The 19911-nt window shown below is 51.9% G+C and overlaps 1 protein-coding gene across 6 annotated transcripts in view; it reads right to left on the bottom strand.

Annotated features, from left to right (window-relative positions):
* The window catches only part of GALNT14 (polypeptide N-acetylgalactosaminyltransferase 14), a 210333-nt gene that overhangs the window by 32838 nt on the left and 157584 nt on the right, over positions 1-19911 (bottom strand). For all 6 annotated transcript variants that reach the window (XM_019827709.3, XM_019827715.3, XM_045054721.1 and 3 more), the window contains exons 3-6: positions 17312-17410; positions 9754-9821; positions 7363-7428; positions 7069-7190 (exon numbers count right to left, since the gene is read on the bottom strand). In XM_019827709.3, the coding sequence (XP_019683268.1) occupies positions 7069-7190; positions 7363-7428; positions 9754-9821; positions 17312-17410 (355 nt within the window). The remainder of the gene's footprint in view (positions 1-7068; positions 7191-7362; positions 7429-9753; positions 9822-17311; positions 17411-19911) is intronic.

The raw sequence follows: 19911 nt of genomic DNA, 5'->3' as shown, positions 1-19911 counted from the left end.
CTCACCCCCTTCCTTCCAGACTCAGATCCAGTATGCCACTGGCCACCTCCGTGGATGCCCCATGGGCTTTCAGTGATGGCTTCATCATCTTGTCCCCAAACATGCTCCTTTCCCTCGGTTGCCTATTTCTGCTAACAGAACCATCGCGTATCCCTCCGTCTCCCCAGCACAAAGCAGAAAGCTTCGCCTCTGCCCATCACCCGTCGAATCTAACTCTGAAACTGCTCGTCTGAGTGTGTCCTGCCTCCATTTTTCCCCCTCACACCTGGCGTACCGCAGTGGACTCCTACCTTATCCCATTCTCTTCCCTTCGGCGGCCGCCGAAATTGTCATTACGATGTGAAAATCTCACTGTGCGGCTCAACAGCTAAAAACCTGAACTGCCTGCAAGATAAGGTTCCAACTCCTTAGCCTGGCATTCGAGACCATCAAAACCAGGCCTGTATCTTCCTTTCCGGCTTCCTCGCTTGCTGTATCCCTCAGGCTCCCCTGTCTATAGGCATCAAAGTCATCCAGGAAACATTCTCAAAATATGCAAGACAGAAGCACCAGCTCCTGGGGGCTGTCAAGGTGCTGCATATATTTTTAAAGCCTTCCCTGCTCTGGGTGAACACCCTGTACCTGGCTTGCGGGAGGGGAAGCTGGGGGCAGTGTAAAGGAGATGTGAACATGGAGACTCCACAGCCAAATGGAAACCAAGCAGCATGGGAGAGCCAGCAGGTCGGGGAAATCAGGCGGGACCACATCTCCAATCCTCCACACCTACCACCTGCCGGCACAGGCAGGAACCTCTGCTTCTCCTTGTCACCATTTCATTTCCTAGTTCAATCTCTCTCCCAGATGAGGCTGTCTCCTTATTTTAAGCTCGGACTCACCAGGTGCCTGCTTTTATGTTCACAGACTTCATTTGGCCCTCAGCTTCCACGTGTGACTCATCCTGACAGTGACAAGGTACCTCGGAAGGCAAGGGGCCCATGTGGAAAGAAATGCTCATTTCCAATGCATTGCTTCTACCTCTGGGCCGCGCACAGATGCTCCTTCCACAGTCGACACAGCACCTGCCCAGCTGCCACTGCTCTCCAGGCACCACTCAGGCTCTGTCACTGTGCGTCTCTGAGTGTGCGCACGCACCACGTGCCCACGCACGGCCATCCACACCAATACCTCCCCACGGACACAACCTCAAAGACATCCTTGTGACTTGAATTCTGACATGGTTGCAGAAGTTCGGAGACTGAACTTCTTCTGTGAGTCTGACAAAGTCCTCATTTTGCCTTGGCTTGTTGAGTGTTTGGGTCTTTACAGCTTCACTAAGTCTTTATGTCAATGCTTGTGCAGCAGAGAATTAATCTTGCCCGGAGATATGTTTGGCCCTTGCCCAGCTTCTGGGCAGTAACTCCTAAGCCCTCAGAATGCCCTGCCTAGAAGAGTGTCCCTGTTTCCCTGGGAGATTTGAGATATACCAGACAGTCTATGCTAATAGTGTGACTTATGATGAGGGCCTTGGGTCGTGTGGTACCAACTCAACCTGACCTTCGGAGGGGCATGGAGACCATGGGGCGGGGGGTGGTCAGCCACATCTAGGTGACTGGCCCCCAACAAAAAGCCCAGACACCAAGGCTTGGGTGGGCTTCCTGTTCCGAAATGCTCTGTACATGTTGTTATACATCCCTGCTGGGAGAAGTGAGTGCCGTGTGTATAATCCCACTGAAAGAGGTCAACTAGAAGCTTGTGCCTGGAACTCTCTATGCACCTGTTCCCACTGCTGAGTTTAACCTGTATCCATTTGCTACACGAAACAGTAATCATGAATATAATAGCTTTGCTAAGTTCCAAGTCCTTCTAGTGAATTACTGAATCTGCGGGTGGTCTGGGGACCCCCACACTGCAATCCTGGCGTTTCAAATATCTCCTCAATATATGGAAATTGAAATGCAAAATAAAATGCTCGTTGCTTGCCTGGGAAAATGCTGGTTGCTTGCCTGGGCCACAGCCTTCCCCAGAAGCCACCCAGGGGCTCCGCCTCCAGGGTGCGTCGGCTCCGGTGCACCGTCCCTGTATGTTCCAAGGGCTTCTGCCCTTCTATTACTCCTATCACAGTTCATATGTGGTGTCTGCTTAGAGTCATGGAGACCAGGTGGGTAATGAGGGATGTTTGGGGCTCAGTGCTGTGTGAAGCCATGTCCTTAAAAAGAGGCTGCACGAGACTTTACACATGACCCTTAAAGCCAGGACGCAAATCTGAGTGACCCTGGGGGTCAGAGTAACTGCTCCACTTGTGCAGCACTCAGCCCCAGCCCACGGCCTGCTGGGCAGCAGGTGTTCATCAGCGTTGGCTCAAGAGGCTGGCTGTTAACTCGCTCTGAGGGTACTATGTCGATGGCTGGTAGCAAAGTGGATGGGTCAGTTACAGTTGAGAAAAATGACCTCTCCTCCTACAGGTTCAGGGATGGAAGGACTTCCGGTAAAGATACCCAAAGGCACCACAGGTGCTGGCCCGTGAGCTCCAGTTGGCTGGTCTTCAAGGCTAGGCCCACAGGTCGGCTTAAGCAGGCAGCTGGAGGAGTCACTGACAGCCCCATGGCCTGGACCCCGTCTCCCCCCTCACCCCCCACAAGTCCATTGGCAGCAATGACAGAGGCTGAATGCACCAGCCAATGGCCATCGATCACCTGTGCGGTACACCTCTCCTTCCTCCACCCATTCATGTAACTAAAACTACATTGTGAATGGGCACTCAGAAAGCTAGAGATCAGCCACTCACTTGGTGAACCAGCTTTACTGAGCACCTCTTATAGTTTAGGAATTGTGGCAGGTGCAAAGATGGATACGGCCTCACAGTCTAGGGAAGACAGAGGACGGGCACTGGAGGGTGACGACGGAGCCTCTAAGGTAGGCTGGAGGGGCGGGGTGGGGGAGAAGGAAGGGGTCCTCGAGGAGGGGACAGAAGACCTGGGTTCTCGTTCTGACGCTGCTATCTAGAATTCACGTCACCTTAAGCAAACCAGCACACGCTGAAGAACTGTTTCTACATCTATAAAGTGAAGACAAATTATTATTTGCCAAACCATCTTGCCTTCCTAACCGGGCTTTTGGGTGGAAGAAGAGAGGGAGGTGTGTGAGAGGCTTTGAAGCATATGTAAGGCATTATTTACATAAATTTACCAAATGCTAAAGGGATTGAAATTTCTTAAAATCTTTTTTCCTACTGAAGAGATATGTAGATAAGGAGCGGGGAGAAAGAGGCTTCTGTTAAAAGAATTAAAACCAACCTGGTGCTTGTTTCAAGTATCATCGTGTAGCTGAAGGGAGGAGACGGAACGCGAGAGAGCTCCTTGTGGAAAAGACCAGCTGAGGACGGTTTCTGACAGCCCAAACTCGGCCTCTCTCTTATCTCTTTCTATTTTTGAAAATCCCCAACTCCAATTACAGCTTAAAATTTCCACTTCTACTCACAAGATCAAATCACGTTTTACTCTGAGACGAGACACAATACAAAGACGTGTGGAAACACAGGCTGACACACGCCCACATCCCTGTCCTGGAAGGGATGTCTCAGTGGAATGTTCTAGCAACAAGAGCCAGGGTCTGGAGAAAACCTCTGCAGCCCACAGAGGCTGCTGTGGCGCTCCTCAAGGGGCAGAGCCAGACCACGGCCCCAGGGTTTGTCCGGCCAGTCCCCTGCTACCAAAGCTTTAGATCAGAAAGCGGTGGGGATCCGGAGCTCAACCCGGGAGGATGAGCTCTATTTGGGGCCAAGTGACACCACAGGAGGACCACTGGGTGGCAAGGAGCACTCACATGCAGGAGGAAGAAACGATGAAGGCTTCTCTGCCCTGCAGGTGAGGCTGACCAGGGATGCAAAAATAAGAGCATTTTTCAGAGAGGGCTTCTGTGATGGCCTCATAGGCACTGGGGTGGAAAGGGTTCATTAAGGTTGTCTGAGGAAAGCAAGGCCCCCTAACATATCCTGCAGAGCCACATTAGCCTGGGGGGGGGGGTCCTATAGATCAAACACTGAATCGCCACATGATCCCACAATTCCACTTGTTGGTATCACCCCAAAGAATTAGAAGCAGGCACTCAAACTTGCATACTAATGTTCACAGCAGCACTATTCACAATAGTAAAAAGATGGAAACAACCCAAATGTCCATTAGCAGAGGAACGAATAAACAAAATGTGGTATACAGGCAGTAATTTCTCTGACACTGGACATAGCAACTTTCTTCTCGATATGTCTCCCGAGGCAAGGAAAACAAAAGCAAAAATAAACTATTGGAACTACATCAAAATAAAAAGCTTCTGCACAGCAAAAGAAACAATCAACAGAACTCAAAGACAAGCTACTGAATGGGAGAAGATATTTGCAAATGACCTCCCTGATAAAGTGTTAGTATTCAAAATATATAAAGAACTTTAAAACTCAACACCAAAAAATAAATAAATAAATAAATAAACAAACAAACAAAAAAACCCAATCAACTAAAAAACGGGCAGAGGACCTGAATAGACAGACATTCTTCCAAAGAAGACATACAGATGGCTCACAGACACATACAAAAATGTTCAACATCACTCTCACCAGGGAAATGCAAGTAAAAACCACAATGAGGTATCACCTCACACCTGTCAGAATGACTAAAATTAAAAATACAAAAAACAATTGTTGGTGAGGATGTGGAGAAACAAACGGGAGCCCTCATGCACTGTTGGTGGGAATGCAAACTGGTACAGCCACTCTGGAAAAGAGAATGGAGGTTCCTCAAAAAGTTAAAAATAGAACTGCCCTACGATCCAGTAATCACACTACTAGGGATTCAAAATACAAAATACAAAAACACCAATTCAAAGGGATACATGCACCCCAATGCTTACTGCAGCATTATTTACAATAGCCCAACTATGGAAACAGCCTAAATGTCCACTGATTGATGAATGGATAAAGAAGATATGCTGTATACATACAATGGAATATTACTCAGTCATAAAAAGAACGAAATTTTGCCATTGGCAACAACGTGGATGGATCTAGAGTATATTACGTTAAGCGAAATAAGCCAGTTGGAGAAAGACAAATACCATGTGCTTTCACTCAAATGTGGAATTTAAGACACAAGACAAAGGAGCAAAGGGAAAAAAGAGAGACAAACCAGGAAACAGAGTCTTAACTACAGGGTACACGCTACACTGATGGCTACCAGATGGGAGGTGGGTGGGGGGGGGATGGGGGAAATAGAAGAAGGAATTAAGAGCACACTTATCATGATGAGCCTTGAGTAATGCACAGAATTGCTGAATCACTATATTGTACACCTGAAATTAATATAACACTCTATGTTAACTATAATTGAATTAAAATGAAAAACTTAATTAAAAAAATGTGGTACACTGTGATATTGTGATATAAGAAGAAATATATACCTGGCTTTTGATCTTGGTTCACTGCACAAGAGCTTCTTTTTTTTTTCTAATTTTTTTGATGTTTATGTATGTTTGGGAGAGAGAGAGAGAGAGAGAGAGAGAGAGAGAGAGAGAGAGAGAGAGGCAGAGAGAGAAGGAGACACAGAATCCAAAGGCTCCAGGCTCTGAGCTGGGAGCACAGAGCCCTACATGGCTCGAACTCATGGACCATGAGATCATGACCTGACTGACTGAGCTACCCAGGCGCCCCTATTTCACTAAGAGATTCTAAAACCCTTGGGATTTCCTGAGAGATGGGGGGACAGTTATTCATAGTAATCCCCTTTCATGGAAACTGAGTTTACGCTAATGAGATGACCGGTCAGCTGGGGAACCAACCACTTGATTAGAGGGTTGGTACTTTCAGCATCATCCCCGCCCCCCTCACCTCTGTGACTGGTAGGATCTGGAAGGGCCTCCAGGGCCAGGCAAAGCCCTGAAATTAAAGGGTCTGTTCATAACCTACTATTTCTCAATCCAGACCTCTTCAGCGGGATTTTGCCAGAAAAAAAGGGGGAGAGAGCATTTTCTTAAACAGTGCTAAGTTCTGAGCTCTCCCAGTCTCAGGGAAGGTGGTCACAGGATGGGTATTAACCTCTGGGCCCACGTGTGAGAACTCTGCAAGGCTACCGAGGTGCTCTCGTTGGGACGAACGAAGCCGGGAAAGATTTCCCACTTTTCGGAGTGGTTCACATATCCCAATTCTTTCAGCCTCAACCCTGTCATTTTGCACAGGGAAGATGGTGTGGAGGCAACACGGAGGGCTCTGGTGCAGGTGGCGCTGGCCAGGGAATATCAGCCCAGGTCACATAATTCCCCCGACACTGTGTCCTCGTCTGTGAAATGGGTATGTGAAAAGTAACGGACCTCGTACTGCACAGAGTGGCCGTGGGAGTCAACTCAGGCAGAAAATGAAGGGCAGCAACGCTAAGCACTGATGCTGGTACCTCCTGGTGACTTCTGTAGATCAGGATGGGGGTGGGCGGACTTCAGGGAATATAAAATACCAATGGGAACATTAAAGAAAGTTGTTTTTTTTTTTCATACTTTCAAAAGGAGTAACCGAGACATAGAAGAAACATACAGAATTCCAGAGTAATCTAAAGGCAGACAGAGGCAAGGAATAAAGGTTTCTCAGCATCCTGCCCACCTGCCTTGGCCTGTGGGCAAGGGTGATGCACAGCTGGAGGAAAGACAGAAGCCTCAGGAATTGGGTGACAAGGCCCAGTGAAAGTCTGCTGCCTTCTTCTCACAAAAGGCACTCATCAGGGCTCCCTTTCTGGAACCTTCTACTGTCTGGAAGAAATAGTTCTGGGCCGTTCTCTTGCCCAGGAAACTGCACGCGTCATGTATCAGCTGCCGTTGGCAGTCCCATTTGCGGGCCTGCCGTGGGTCACAGTGTGATACAAAGAACTGGTCCCGGGCCTTGCCCTGCCGTGTGACCGTGGGCAGGCCGTTCTACCTCAGCTTCTCCATCTCTAACGAGGGGACAGCAATCTGTCCCACCCCCCTCCCAGAGGGCCTGGGGGGCATATGTGAAGTACTGGCCTGAGAGAGCCAAGAGGTGGGGGCTATGGAATCCTGGCCTCAGTCAGCCTCACTCACCTCTTTGACTCTGTGCAGCAGGGGCTGGAGCCAGTCTCTGTTCACTTCACAGTGGCTGTCAAGGAAGGTCAGAGTGGTGCCCTGGGCAACACTGGCGCCCCGGATTCGGGACCGGACCAGACCTGCAGTGGGGACAAACGGGCAAGCGGATGCCCCCGTCCTTCCATCTTCCGGCAAGCTCGCGGGGGGAGCCACACGACACCCCCTGCACACTGAACATACACCCAGATGCACATACACACCCCAATCCCCGACATTCACGCTCCAAGGTCCTGCCCAGCTGCACGGACCTACCTTGCCGCTCTGTGTTGCGGATGCATTTTACCTTGGGCAACTTGATGAGTTGACTGCAGTCATCAGCTGTGAAGACAGAAGGTGACGCGGGGTGAATGCCCTGGGGTGGAGGTGAACCCGAAGAGTAGGTAAGTAAGGCAGCCCTACCTACTGTCCCTGCCCCCAGCCGCAGAGTCCTGTCCTGACCCCAGGGTGTTTGTGGGTTTTGGATGAGGCTGACTGATTGCTTCTATCAATATACAAACATGGCCCAGTCCATGCAAAGTGGCCTCAAGGGAGGCCTCTTTGGAGCAGGTCACATAGTAGTACCTATATGTTTGCTGGCAAGCACTTCCAGATGAGAATTCTTGGGATGGCCACCTGGAGACTCTTCTCCGTTTCTATAGACCATGAAAAGCATGAGACGAGACTCTTGCTCACTCTAGTGGGGTCTAGCAAAAGCTGCTGGGAGACCACACAATGGATGAGATGAATTGTGGCATTTCCTGTCTGATACTGGAGACCTTATCTGTCAAGTGATCTGTCCAGTGTATCCCATCACAGAATTGGCTTACCTCTCTCTCTACCATGCAGGGGAATGTGCCGGGATGGGCAGGAGACCCCGTCTTCAGCATCACCCCAGACCTGTCCTCTGGCTTACCTGCCTGCCCCATTGCTTCCCTGACCCACCAAGTCTCTGAACTCCACATTGAGACCCCATCGTGTTGGTTTTGCTTCACTGTTTTACCACCCTTAGCCTCTCTTTGGCTCTGGACTCTATAGTGACAACAGAGACTCATAGAAGCTTCCTCTGGGCCAAGTACTGTTCCAAGCACTTTGAATGTGTGAACACATTTACTTGACTTTATTTTTTAATGTTTATTTATTTTTGAGAGAGAGAGAGAGAGGGAGGGAGAGAGGGAGAGAGCGAGCAGGGGAGGGGCAGAGAGAAAAGGGAGACACAGAATCAGAAGCAGGCTCCAGGCTCTGAGCTGTCAGCACAGAGCCGGATGCAGGGCTCAAATCCACGAACCGTGAGATCATGACCTGAGCTGAAGTCATGTGCTTAACCAACTGAGCTGCCCAGGCGCCCTGTGTTAACACATTTAAATCCTTACATAAACTGTATAATTATAATGATCTCCATTTACAGTCAAGGAAAGCAAGGCACGTGGAAGTTACTAATTTGCCTGAGGTACGTAGCCAGTGATTGAGTAAGTGATAGGTGTAGGATTTGAAGCTGGGCAGTCTGGCTCCGTCTGTGCTCTAACCACGAAGCTGCTCCGCTTCTGAGTGAACCCAGCAGCATACCCTCCTCAGGCTCCAGTGCCAGGTGACCTGGCAGGACGAGTTTCTCCCCACCTCCAACTGCTTCCTCACTAGGGAAGGGAGATCAGCTCACCAAGTTTAAGTACTGAGAGTCCGATCTTATTGTTCTGGACCCAGTGCACAACTCACGTATACATTACTCCCAGGGTTCTGAGGCTGTGCGGTGGGTGTGGGTGATAGCCTTCCCACAGCAGACCCCAGGGTGGTAGTGGTTCCTAAGCCAGCTGCCAGCATGGGCACTCGGGGGGACAGATTCTACTCTCCTAGGACTTGGAGCTATTCCCAGGGCCATTGCCTGCTTCCCCTGGTTTGTCACCGGAAAGAGGTGGCTCTGCCTGGAACTGCACCTAGGATGCTGGGATGATGGCTCTCATAGGAGGCGGCACTACCAACCCTTGAAGTCTGAGGATGCTTCCCCAACTGTCGTGCCCATCAAACTCAATATACACATGTCTGAGGACACCTGCATGCTCTTCTGGGGGCAAGAAGGTATTGGGGGGGGTGACCCAGGTTCTTTGATAGGACAACTTGGAAACAGTGATGACCAAGGGCTGGAGGGTCAGAGGGCAGCTGCTCACTGCGTCATGGCCAGGTGATGGGATGCCCCACACGGCACCCTGCGGAGCCCACCCAGTGCCCCCCACAGGAATGCAAGGAGAGGGTGCTGCAGCCTGTGCTCGGGCTAGCAGATTGTCACAGATACGAGTCAGGGACCCCAAGCGATGGAAACTGCTCTGGGTCCCAGGGTCAATTCTCTGAAGTTTTCTATGTCCAGGATAGGGGACAGTGACATACATGTGTGTGCACACCTCCATGTGCACACGTACACACACACACACACACACACACACACCCCAACCCAATCAAGGATCGACTAAATATACTGTGTAGGTCCTCAAAGACCCACAGCAGAGGACCCAACAAATTGTTTTTAAACGTAAGGTTTATCTCCCTCCTGAGCCCCACATCAACACTTGAAGTCTTCTATACCTGCTACAAGCCTAGGCTTCCCTCTATCCCCAGAGAACCGTGGGCAGGGAATAGAAACCTGTGTCTCCAGAGCAAGGGAGCACTGATACTCACGGTCATTGCTGAAGTCATCCACCAGTATGATTTCCTGGATCAGATTCATAGGAGTGCGGTTCAGTACGCTGTGAGGCGGAAGGACGGGAGATAATTAGGACTCTGGCAGTTAAACGTATGCACTAACCCGAGCTTTAAATAGACACCACTGCATTTGAGGAATGAAAACTGGGAGCAACCAAAGGGCTTGTGCAGTCACGCCACTCCCCTGTGCGCCCCAGGGATACAGCCCTGCTTTCCCCTAGTGAATGCCACCGCACCCACCCAGCACCCAGACAGAAACCCAGGAGTCCTCCTCAGCGATATCCCGAGACCTCACACTGAGTCAGTGACCAAGACTTGCTGGTCCCGCTAGAAAAGGTCGCTCAAACCACTTCCACCTCTTCTACTTCTGTCCCGGTTCAACCTCTCTTGCCGGATTTTTTGCAGCAGCCATGACCTGCCTGGGCTGTCCTCTGGGGGCCTCCAGAGTGAGCTTTCTGAAGCCCGGAGCTGACGTCTCATCGTGCGACTTTCCTCACCAATGCAAACAAGTTAAGTTGACAAAACCTTCACTGTCTAGACCCAAATCCTCAGCACGCTCTTCACTGTCTGGAGACGGACCCCATTTCCAGCCTCCTCTCGCCCAGGGCCCTTATCGGGTGACATCCTGCTGGTTTGTAACCGAGAGCTGGGTCTGCCACACTGCCATGGCCTGATATGCCCCTTCTCTGTCGCAAGGACCAGTTCAACGTACTTCCTCCCCTAAAAGCTTTCCAGCTACTCAGTGAGAACGGATGGCTTCGGCTTCCTGAGGCTTCTATCATGCCTAACTCTGAGGGTTGGTTTTTGCTGGCCCCTCCGGGCAGAAAGGTCAAGTCTAGCCCAGGGGATCAGGGTCCTTGTCAGTACTATGCTGCCAGAAGCCAGCTCAGAGCCGTGGCCCGCCATTCCCTCCAGGGATGGGCACTGCACACCTACTATGTGCTCAGCATTGCATCGGGTATACGAGGAACAGAGGGAACGTCAGCTCTGCCTGCCAGATGCTCAGAGTCTAGGAGCTATTTACTACAAGCTGTGTGATCTTGGGCAAGTTACCTTACTGCTCTGTGCAGTAAGTGGCCCCATCTGTAAAGTGGGGATAAGAACAGTAGTACCTATTTCACAGGGCCGCTGGGAGAATTCGAGAGAAAATGTTTCTAGAGCATTTAGCACAAAGTCTGGCTCGGAGTAGTTGTCTGGCATGATTTTTGTGCGGCAGGAACAATTCTGGGATTGACTTCATGTGCTGGTCTGTGCTGCCGATGTGCACTCACAGGGCAAGGCTGGATTTCTGGGTTCCCTCAGGGTGTCGGGCCATATTCCACTTCTGAACACCCCTAACCACGCAGTTCCTCAGGCACCCTTGGGGCCACACCACCCACTGGGGGGTGCCCATGGCCTGGTGCGTGCTGAGGAGGGGGTTCAGCTGGTGCTGGGGGGGGGGGACACTGTGTGTGTCCCTCCTCTCAGGAGGGCCAATCTGAGCCCTGTTTCTGGTGAGCCGCCCTGTCTAAGCAGGATGCAGAGACTCTCCAGGAGGAGAACTTTGCCTGGAGCTACTTTTATTTATGTAGCCTTAATTCTCACCATGGCAACTGGTAGAAGGTGAGACAGCAACCCCGACTCCAAGCCCTGAGCTGGCTGTTGGGAGGTGGGGACACGGAGGGGCAGGAGGTGGTGGGAGGAGACCCTTACCACACAGGATCAATTGACAGTCCCAAAGAAAACACACGCCAACCCAACGACCAGTCTCCTGTTCAGACAGGGAAGGGGGGAGGGAGGCAGAAAGAGGGGGAAAACCTGCTTGAAGAATACCCTCTAATGAGGTTTGATTAAGGCTGCAGCTTCTTCACGTGATTCCCCCCAAATCCCTGCCGGCTCTTTGAAATTCAAGAGTTCTCTTCTGTGAACATCAAAAGGTAAATCGCATGCAGCTCTGGGCTGGTTGAACTGAGAGATGATTAGCGAATAAAAAATGTCCAGGGTTTAAAAAAGAAAAAAAAAAAAAAAAACAGAAATCGTCAGCAGTAAGTGCTAATTAGACCATTTCCTGGTAACACCTGGCTTGTTTTTTGCTCCCCTAATCAGAGCAATTGGAGTGATAGCGGGGGCTCCGTGAACGTGGCCCTGGATTGGGAGAGCCTGAGGTGGCAGGTGCTCTGGGCTCCTGGGGTGGCTGGTGGAGAAAGGTCAAGTCAAGCCCAGGGGCTCGGCCTGGCCCAGCTGGTCCCCCAGGGGCCCCCTTTCTGAACCACCGCTGCCATTCCCACCACCCAGGCCCTGCTTGCTCCATCCCTGGAGAGCTGTGCTCTCCCCAGTCCGTCCGCCAGGAGGCTTCACCAGCCCCTCTGCCACCAAGCCAACTGTCCCTTTCCTCCAGCTTAGGAAAAGCCCGTCCCACGCTACGGCGTTCCATGCCCTTTCCACACAGCCTCTGAATGGGAGTGAGTGCTCACCTCACTGGCAGGCCCAGATCACACCCTGCCTGGGAATTATTCTAGAACTGAGTCTCCTACACACGGCTCACTTCTCTGCCAGAGGGCAGCTAGGCAGAGAGCAACTACCTACACCTTCCACAATCTGCCTGCCGAGGCCTGACGGCAGGGGCCCCCACGGAGCACCCTGGGAGGCGGCGGGCACGGCGGTGTGAATGGCGTGGGAGGCCGGGCGGCCCCCAGCATCTCCTAGCTGTGCCATCCTGAACAAGACGCCAGGCCGCTCCCAGCCTTCGTTTTCATCTGTAATTACATTTTCCTTGTAAAGGCAGGCGATATTAATACTTGACCTACTTCACAGGCTCTTGTGCCTTATGAAATGAGGAAATGTATTTGAAATTGCTTTGTGAACTCTACGGTGCTGTATGCAGGCAGGGTTTCTCCAACGTTCCCTAAATGCCAGTGGGATGAAGACCTGAGGTGGGCTGACCGTTGAGTCTGGACCTTCTGGAGTCAGGCTGACTTGGGTTCAAGTACTAGAGCTACATATCCACCATTTGCTGGCTTGAGAGCTTCAGTAGGTACTGAGTCTCCAGCACCACAACTTCCTCGGCTGCCTGAAAGGTGCTCAGCATGGAGCGTGGCCCAGGGGCTGCTTTCAGAATCCAGGTTATTGATAATAATGATGATCCTGGTTCTCAAAGTGTGACCCCAGGGCAAGCAGCATCTGTGCTGCCTGGGCACTTATTAGAAATGCGAACGCTCAGGCCCCACGCCAGACGCACTGGGTTAGAATACCTGGGGATGGGACCCTCCAGGGGATTCTGATGCCTGCTCAAGTTTGAGAGCCCCTGCGTAACAACACTGCTGCGTCCCCAGGCGGGAGAGCATCAGGACCCCTGCCACTGTCCATTGTACAGGACCCCTCTGTGCCAGGCCCTGCCTGAACCCACTCACTCTTCTCCACCATCGTGTGAGGCAGTTATTACTGGTAGCTCTTGTTTTGCAGAAACGGAAACTGAGGCAGAGAGGTACAGGAGCTTGCCCAGGGCCACACAGTTGGTATGAGCAGAGTGGGCAAATCTGGCCCCGTGTCTCTTTTCTTATCCACCTTAACCTAAGAAGTTGTTCCCTCTAAATCCAGAGTTTTACCAAAAAAGAAAAAAAAAAGCAACAGTAAGGAGATTCAGGGTATAATCATGCATGCTCCAGAGCCCCCACAGGCAGTGTCGGGTTGAAGGACACTCCAAAAGGAAGGGGACAGCTCTGGGTCTCACATATACACAGGGACCCACTGCAATACCAGATAAAGATAAACCATTCCTTGGGGCTTGCTTCTGTCTCCTTAAGAAAAGAAGTCCCCTCACTGATCTGGGTTGTGACTCTCCCTGCCCCTATCACCCGCCCCCATCATGCCTCTGCCTAGCTCTGAGTACCTTCATGTACACCCTCCCAGCCCCCAGCCCTCACCCAACTAACTCAGGAACTCAGGGGGCCAGAGAGCGAGGGCAGGGATGGGCAGAGGGGAGAAGGTTTAGTCAAGTGCTGGGGGGAGGGAGGGGGAGGAGAGGGTACATTCAGTCCTCCCCTTGAGCGTCTTTCCCTTGTGAGAGCCTGGCAGCAGAACCATCAGAATTCTAGAACATTAAAGATGAAAGATACTTTAGAGAAGATCCTTTCACTGATGACAAAGCGAGATAGGAAGAGCTCCTCATTCAGTCCTGTCTCAGTGGCTGGTGATTTATTTGTGCATGAAGATAGGAAATGGAAGGAAGAGAATCCCAAGGCAAATAATACCTGGCCATGGAAACTTCTAGAAGTAATCTTCCTTGCTTCCCCCCCTCCCCTAAAATTCACTTCCACCGTGCTTGTGATATAAAAGCCTGTCTGTTCACACAGTTCTACCCTCATTCTGCTGTTTTCATATATCACACTTGGGTGTTATATCAGAAGTTCCTCAGAGGCAGGAAATAGGTCCATGGGCTCTCCTGGCAAAGTGCCCAGGAGTTTGGTGTGTGGTCTGGCACTTCATGGGTGTCTGCTGAAAAGTATGGTGCTGATGCGCTGGTCCTAAGCCCTCTTTCAGAACACAGGGCACCAGGGCCTCGGGGGCAGTGCTCATCAGGCTGGTGGACAGAGGCACTGGGTTACACCCTTAGCTGCCTCCCAACCTCCCCCCTTGAGCCAGAAACCTGAGTCTTGGCTCCTGTGCTTCCTAGCCCGGTGGCCTTGGGCCTCTGTTCACGTCAGGCACCCCTGACTTCAAAAGTTCCAGTTCCGGATGGGACTCCGACTGGACTGAGGCATAAGGTGTTCTGGAGACCATAAAGCCCAGCATACATTTAAAATACTAATGATATTATTATAAAGTATCATTATTACTATTGTAAAAGAGCAGTGAGAAGAAAAGGAAAACTGTGTCTTAGAGCTGAAAGGGAGGAGTCTACAGGGAGCACCTCAAGTGACCTTGAGAATATAAACACGGTGTTAGGGAACTATGGGGAGCCTGGGAGCCCCACAGGATAACACCCCCAAATGTTCCAGGTAATGTCTTCTTGTGGGAAATGTGGTAGAACTGGAAACATGAGGGATATTTTCATCTCCATCCTTATAGATGTGGTCAGTGATCTGCCCAAGTCACACAGCCAGGAAGCAGTAGGGGAAGGACTTACTTGACCCCAGGTCTTGTGACCCCAGGTACCCGACAGCCTCTTCTGAGAGCTCGCTCACCATGCAGATATGGAGATAGCTAATGCTGCTCAAGCACCGACTCTATGCCCGCCACAGTTCTCGGTCCCTTGTCTAACCCAAAGCAACACTATGCGGTAGCTATGGTTATTATTCTCATTTTCTTGATCAGGCAACTGAGCCACAGGGAGTTTTGGTAAGGGGTGAATAAGATGCAGTCTTGCACTAAAGGACTTCACTGAAGATTACACCTGGGAAAAATGCATTAAGTGCTAGAGTAGGGATTTGTAGTAAGAAGTCCAGAGGAAGGCTCTAATGGTGTGTGTGCGTGCGTGTGCGTGTGCATGTGTGTGTGTGTGTTAAGGGGTGGAGGTGCGTGGTGTCAGAGGACTCCTAGAAAGAAGAAGAGAGGCCAGCCTGGAAGGTGAGGACTCCTGCTGATCCCAGTGCCCTCGTGGAAACATCTGGCAGACATAGTTTGTTCCAGAAACCCTGCCTACCCTGCCCAAGCAGACCGTGATGGCCTTGGGGCTGTGGTCTGGTGTTTTCAAAGTAGTCACCTTCGTTCTACCATTTCCCTGCTCAGCCCAGAGGCTGAGAAACAACGTTTCTCCCTTCACCAGAAAAGACTCAGGTAAATCGGATCACCCCATACCCCTGTTCCCCCCCATATGCCCGCACTGGTTTACAAATCGGAAAGGTACTTTGTTAGTCTACCGCGAGACTCACAGTGACTCCTGACAGTGACTCAGGACATTTTCTGGTCAAGAGCTGAAGCCTTGTTGGGAAACCAAATGCAAACCTGGGGGCCTGGGGGGCGAATACAGAAGCCAGGGCAGAAAAGGCAAGCAGCTGGCCGAAGGAAGCAGCCAGCCGGTTGCCAAGGACATCTGGGCAGCAGACAGAGTTGCCCCTGTAGACAGGGGGAAACAACACATACTCGGGCAGTTCCCTCCTTGTATTTCTATGGGATGCACTGACCCTGCAAGGCAGACATTCATCATAAGTGACAGGTGGCACCGAAGACTTGGTGCCCGCCATCAGGGCGAGCCTGTCGCTGACTCCCTCCCATCACCCGGAGCTTCCCTACCTGCCCACAGCCAGGCACAGGAAGGTGTGGCTTAGTGATGGAAATGACAAGAGATTTCACCTGTTTGGTCATCCTCTCCTTGGCCCTCCCTCTCTGTGGGATCAGGTGACCATGCGATGCGCTGCCTTCCCGATAGGGATGGGCCATGCGTCCCAGGGGCATGGAGGTATCGCAGGCACTTTATCCCAGGGCCGACCCCAACACCTCTGTCAGGGATGCTGAACACCACCACCATCCACAGCCTTGCCTATAGAGGCTGCTAAGAACTGAAGTCAGAGTGCAAGGGTTTGAACCCTGCTTCACCACTGTTAGCTGAGCAACAGTGGGCTTTGATTCAGTACTTCCAAGTCTCAGTTTTCTCAGCTGCAGAGTGGGTACAGCAGTGGCCTCCCACCTCCCCAATGGACAGCATGAGCCAAGGCACGTCTGCACACGAGGGGACCTCATGATCAATGGCTGCCATTACCACCTTTGAAGATGCCAATGCTGCTGGAGACTTGAAAGAGGAAGGGGGGCCGGATGGTGTTGGGGGGAGGGTGGGCATGGGGAGAGGACTCCAGAGTTATGGGAGGGACATGGCATGGGAAAGGGAGGCAAAACAACCAGGGCCAGGTCTCCAGGGCCCTGTCTGTGCTCTGAGGGCAGTTTGCTGGGAGCTGGCGCTGGGGCTTTTACAGGTCACAGATTCATGCAGGCCACAGGCCAAAGTAAGGATGCACCTGTTAACAGCAAGAGCGGACCCAGGCTAGGAGCTGAGGGTGGGTGGAGAGGCGGAGCGGGGTTGGTGCTGCAACAGAAGATACGCAGCGGGGAAAGCAAATATCAGCACTGCCTTCGAGCTGCTCTGCCGTGTGCTGTGGCTCCTGGCCACATGGAGGCTGTGGAGAGGCGTGGACTGGGACTTGCAGTGCCTGGCAGACCCAGGTTCTAATCCCAGCCCGATGCTGGGGTGGGGTATTTACTCAGCGTCACCCCTCGGCTACCTTGTCAGCTGTGGAGTTAGAGCTCATGTTTCAGAGACAGTCTAGCACGATGGTTAAGGGCAAGAGCTCCAGATCCTCTGTGGCTGCCACCGACCTCCAAGTTACCGACCACCTGGGGCCTCTGGCTATCCCCCTATAAAATGGGGTAAGAGCCGCCCTCACAGGAGGATGAAGAGCGACAGAATGGATGCATAACCTGTATCAGACAGCACCTCCATGGAGTGGGACATGCCTGACATTCTTATCACAGGGCCAGCCTGCCAGTGAGCAGACCCGGTCTTCCCAAGGGCTGGGCCTCGAAGGGCTGATGGATGGATGGGGGGGGGGGGGTGCTGTCTTACCTACGGATGGTTCTGAGCAGGGTGGAGCGGGCCTCGTTGTGGAAGGTGATGATGATGCTGGTCGGGGGCAGGTCCGCACAGTACACCAGCAGGGTGCACCTGGGGAAGGAAAGGCAGGAGCACAGGTAAGACCTTTGGGGGCAAAGCAGATCTAAAGGGCTGGCACCAAGGGGCCAGGTGACTGGCGGTCGCCGGTATAGACAGATGGCTGGCATCTGGGAGGGCTGACCTGGTTGCACGGTGCAGATTAAGACCCCAGGGCAGGAAAGTTCCCAGAATGACTGAAGTTCAATTTCCTACCACCTCAGGGGAACTTGGGCTCGCATCCAAATTAAGTGAACGTGCAGAACAGAAATGTGGGATTTCTCGCATGCCCGAATTCATGCATGGAGGTTCCTGGTAGCCACACAAAGCCACCCCAGGTCCTGGGCTCTGCTCCCCGGTCTGTGTCCATCCCGGACAGAGCCCCCACCGTGTCCTCGGCCGGCAGCTCCAGTTGACTGCACCAGGCTGACCCCTCACCTCCTGCCACACACAAACATGGAAATCTGGTGTGTTTAACAAGGCAGAGCCCTAAAACCCTGGCGCAGAGACAATAAAACCCCATCTTAAAAAAGCATTCATTTCCACGTGTCCAGGATCATTTCGTATGACAATTACATCTGGGGTAATTTCAATTTAATACCTCGCTGCAAGTGAAAATTGTAGCCCGCAGCCCGAAAATTACTATAATAATGAAAATAAACCCGCCAAGTGATGCCGGTGCCACCAGGGACTATCCCTGGGTAAGTGCTTCCTCCTGTTTGTCGCTCTTTCGGGGGCTGTCCAATTACGGGGAGTGGTATTAAATGAGGAAGTAAATAACAGACATTTGGTGAGTCAAACATGTCTTCATTTTCCAATTTCGTCCTAGGCTCAGGGCTTTGCATTTGGGGTCCAAAGATCCAAGGATGGACTCCCAGGGGACCGTGAACCCCCTGAAATTGTTTGCAAAGTCAGGTAGGCAAAGGTGCGGGTTGTAGCTTTCACTAGATTCTCAAAGAAGTCTGTGGCCGAAGACGCTTAATCTCAGTCCTAGGCCAGAGAGCCTGACGCCCCTGTGGCCTCCCTTATACGTGAACACGTTCCTCCAAGAGCAAACCCTAAACAGAACAGAGAAGGCTGGGCTCTTGTGCTCAGGGCCTGAGCAGATCTGGGTTTGGGTCACCCACCAGGAGCCAAGAATTGGGAAAGGAAGGCTCCAGGGGAAGAGACAGTGAAAAGGTAAGTCATGGCCTTTAGGCCTTCTCCTGCGGCTTCCAGAGAGACAACCCCTCACCACATCACGTCAGCTGTACCTACTAAGAAAACCCCCTGGAATTCACCCCTTCTCTGTCATCCCTGTGGGCCCGGCTCCGAGAGTCCTGCACCTTCTGTCCCTGCCAGTCATGTCCTGTGTGCCACACAGCTCCGCCCATGCCTTCCTCTGGCTTGAAGCCCTCAGTGGCTCCTGTTGCAAAAAGTCCAAACTCCTGACACAGCCCTCAAGGCCTTCCACATTTGCAGCTCCCTATGTTGGCAGAACTCTCCACCACCACTCGCACTAAGACTTCTTGCATGGAGCAAAGTCCTTCCTCCCGTCTTCATCTAATGAGACCCTACTCATCCTTTGAGACCCTGAGCAATTTTCCCTTCTGCTGTGAAGGTGTTCCACACTCCCCCAGATAGGTAGTGACTTGTTCTTCGTGTACATGTCTCTCTTCTAGAGCTTCCTGATGGGACTGTCTCCCTCACTTGACTATGAGTTCCTCTAGGAAAGGACCCTTGTCTATCTCCATGGCCCTAGAACAAGAGTTAAGTATACTAGATGCCCATTCATGGGGAAAGGGAGAAAGAAATTCAGGAAATGCATTTCTAGGTCAACTGATGACTTAACCTTTGATGTATTTCAAAGGTGTGGCAGCCAGCCTCCCAGAAGGCTTCCAGGAACTCTCACCTACGGGTCCTCGTGCCTTGTGTAGTTCTATCCCCCTCACTGAATCAGGGCTAGCTCCTATGACCAGCAGAATATGAGTGACAGTGGGTGACTTCCAAGGCTAAATCGCCAAAGCACTGCCACCTGGAGGGAAGCCAGCTGCCGAGGACGTTCAGGCAGCTCGGCGGAGAGATGCCTGCGTGCAGAGGAACTGAGGCCTCTTGCCCACAGCCGGCACCAGCTTGCCAGCCATGTGAACGAGCACCCTGGAAGTGAATCCGCCAGGTCTGGTCAAGCCTATAGATGACAGAAGCTTCAGCAGCTCTAAGCCAGAACCGCCCAGCCAGGATGCTCCCGATTCCTGGCCCACAAAGACTATGAAGGTACGCCACGCTTCCTACTGTTTTTAGGCTGCTAAGTTTGGGAGGGGGGTGGTTTATTTATGCATTTGTTAGCTATCATGAAAAGAGAAGGAAAATGCCACGACTTGGTCCGCCGATGAGAAGAGCCCTTGACGTGGCCTATGTTTGTATACAGAGCTGAGTTTAAATTGGGAGCAACAAGGAAGGAAGAGAGCAGGCGGCTGGTTGAGGTGGACGTGGTGGGGGCCCTCGGTTGCTGTACTGCAGGGTCCGCGAGGGCACAG

Source organism: Felis catus, chromosome A3 (assembly GCF_018350175.1).
Source record: "Felis catus isolate Fca126 chromosome A3, F.catus_Fca126_mat1.0, whole genome shotgun sequence".
In the NCBI taxonomy this organism is placed as follows: domain Eukaryota; kingdom Metazoa; phylum Chordata; class Mammalia; order Carnivora; family Felidae; genus Felis; species Felis catus.
Note: the sequence above shows the minus strand (reverse complement) of the source record. Positions and strands in the feature narration are given on the sequence as shown.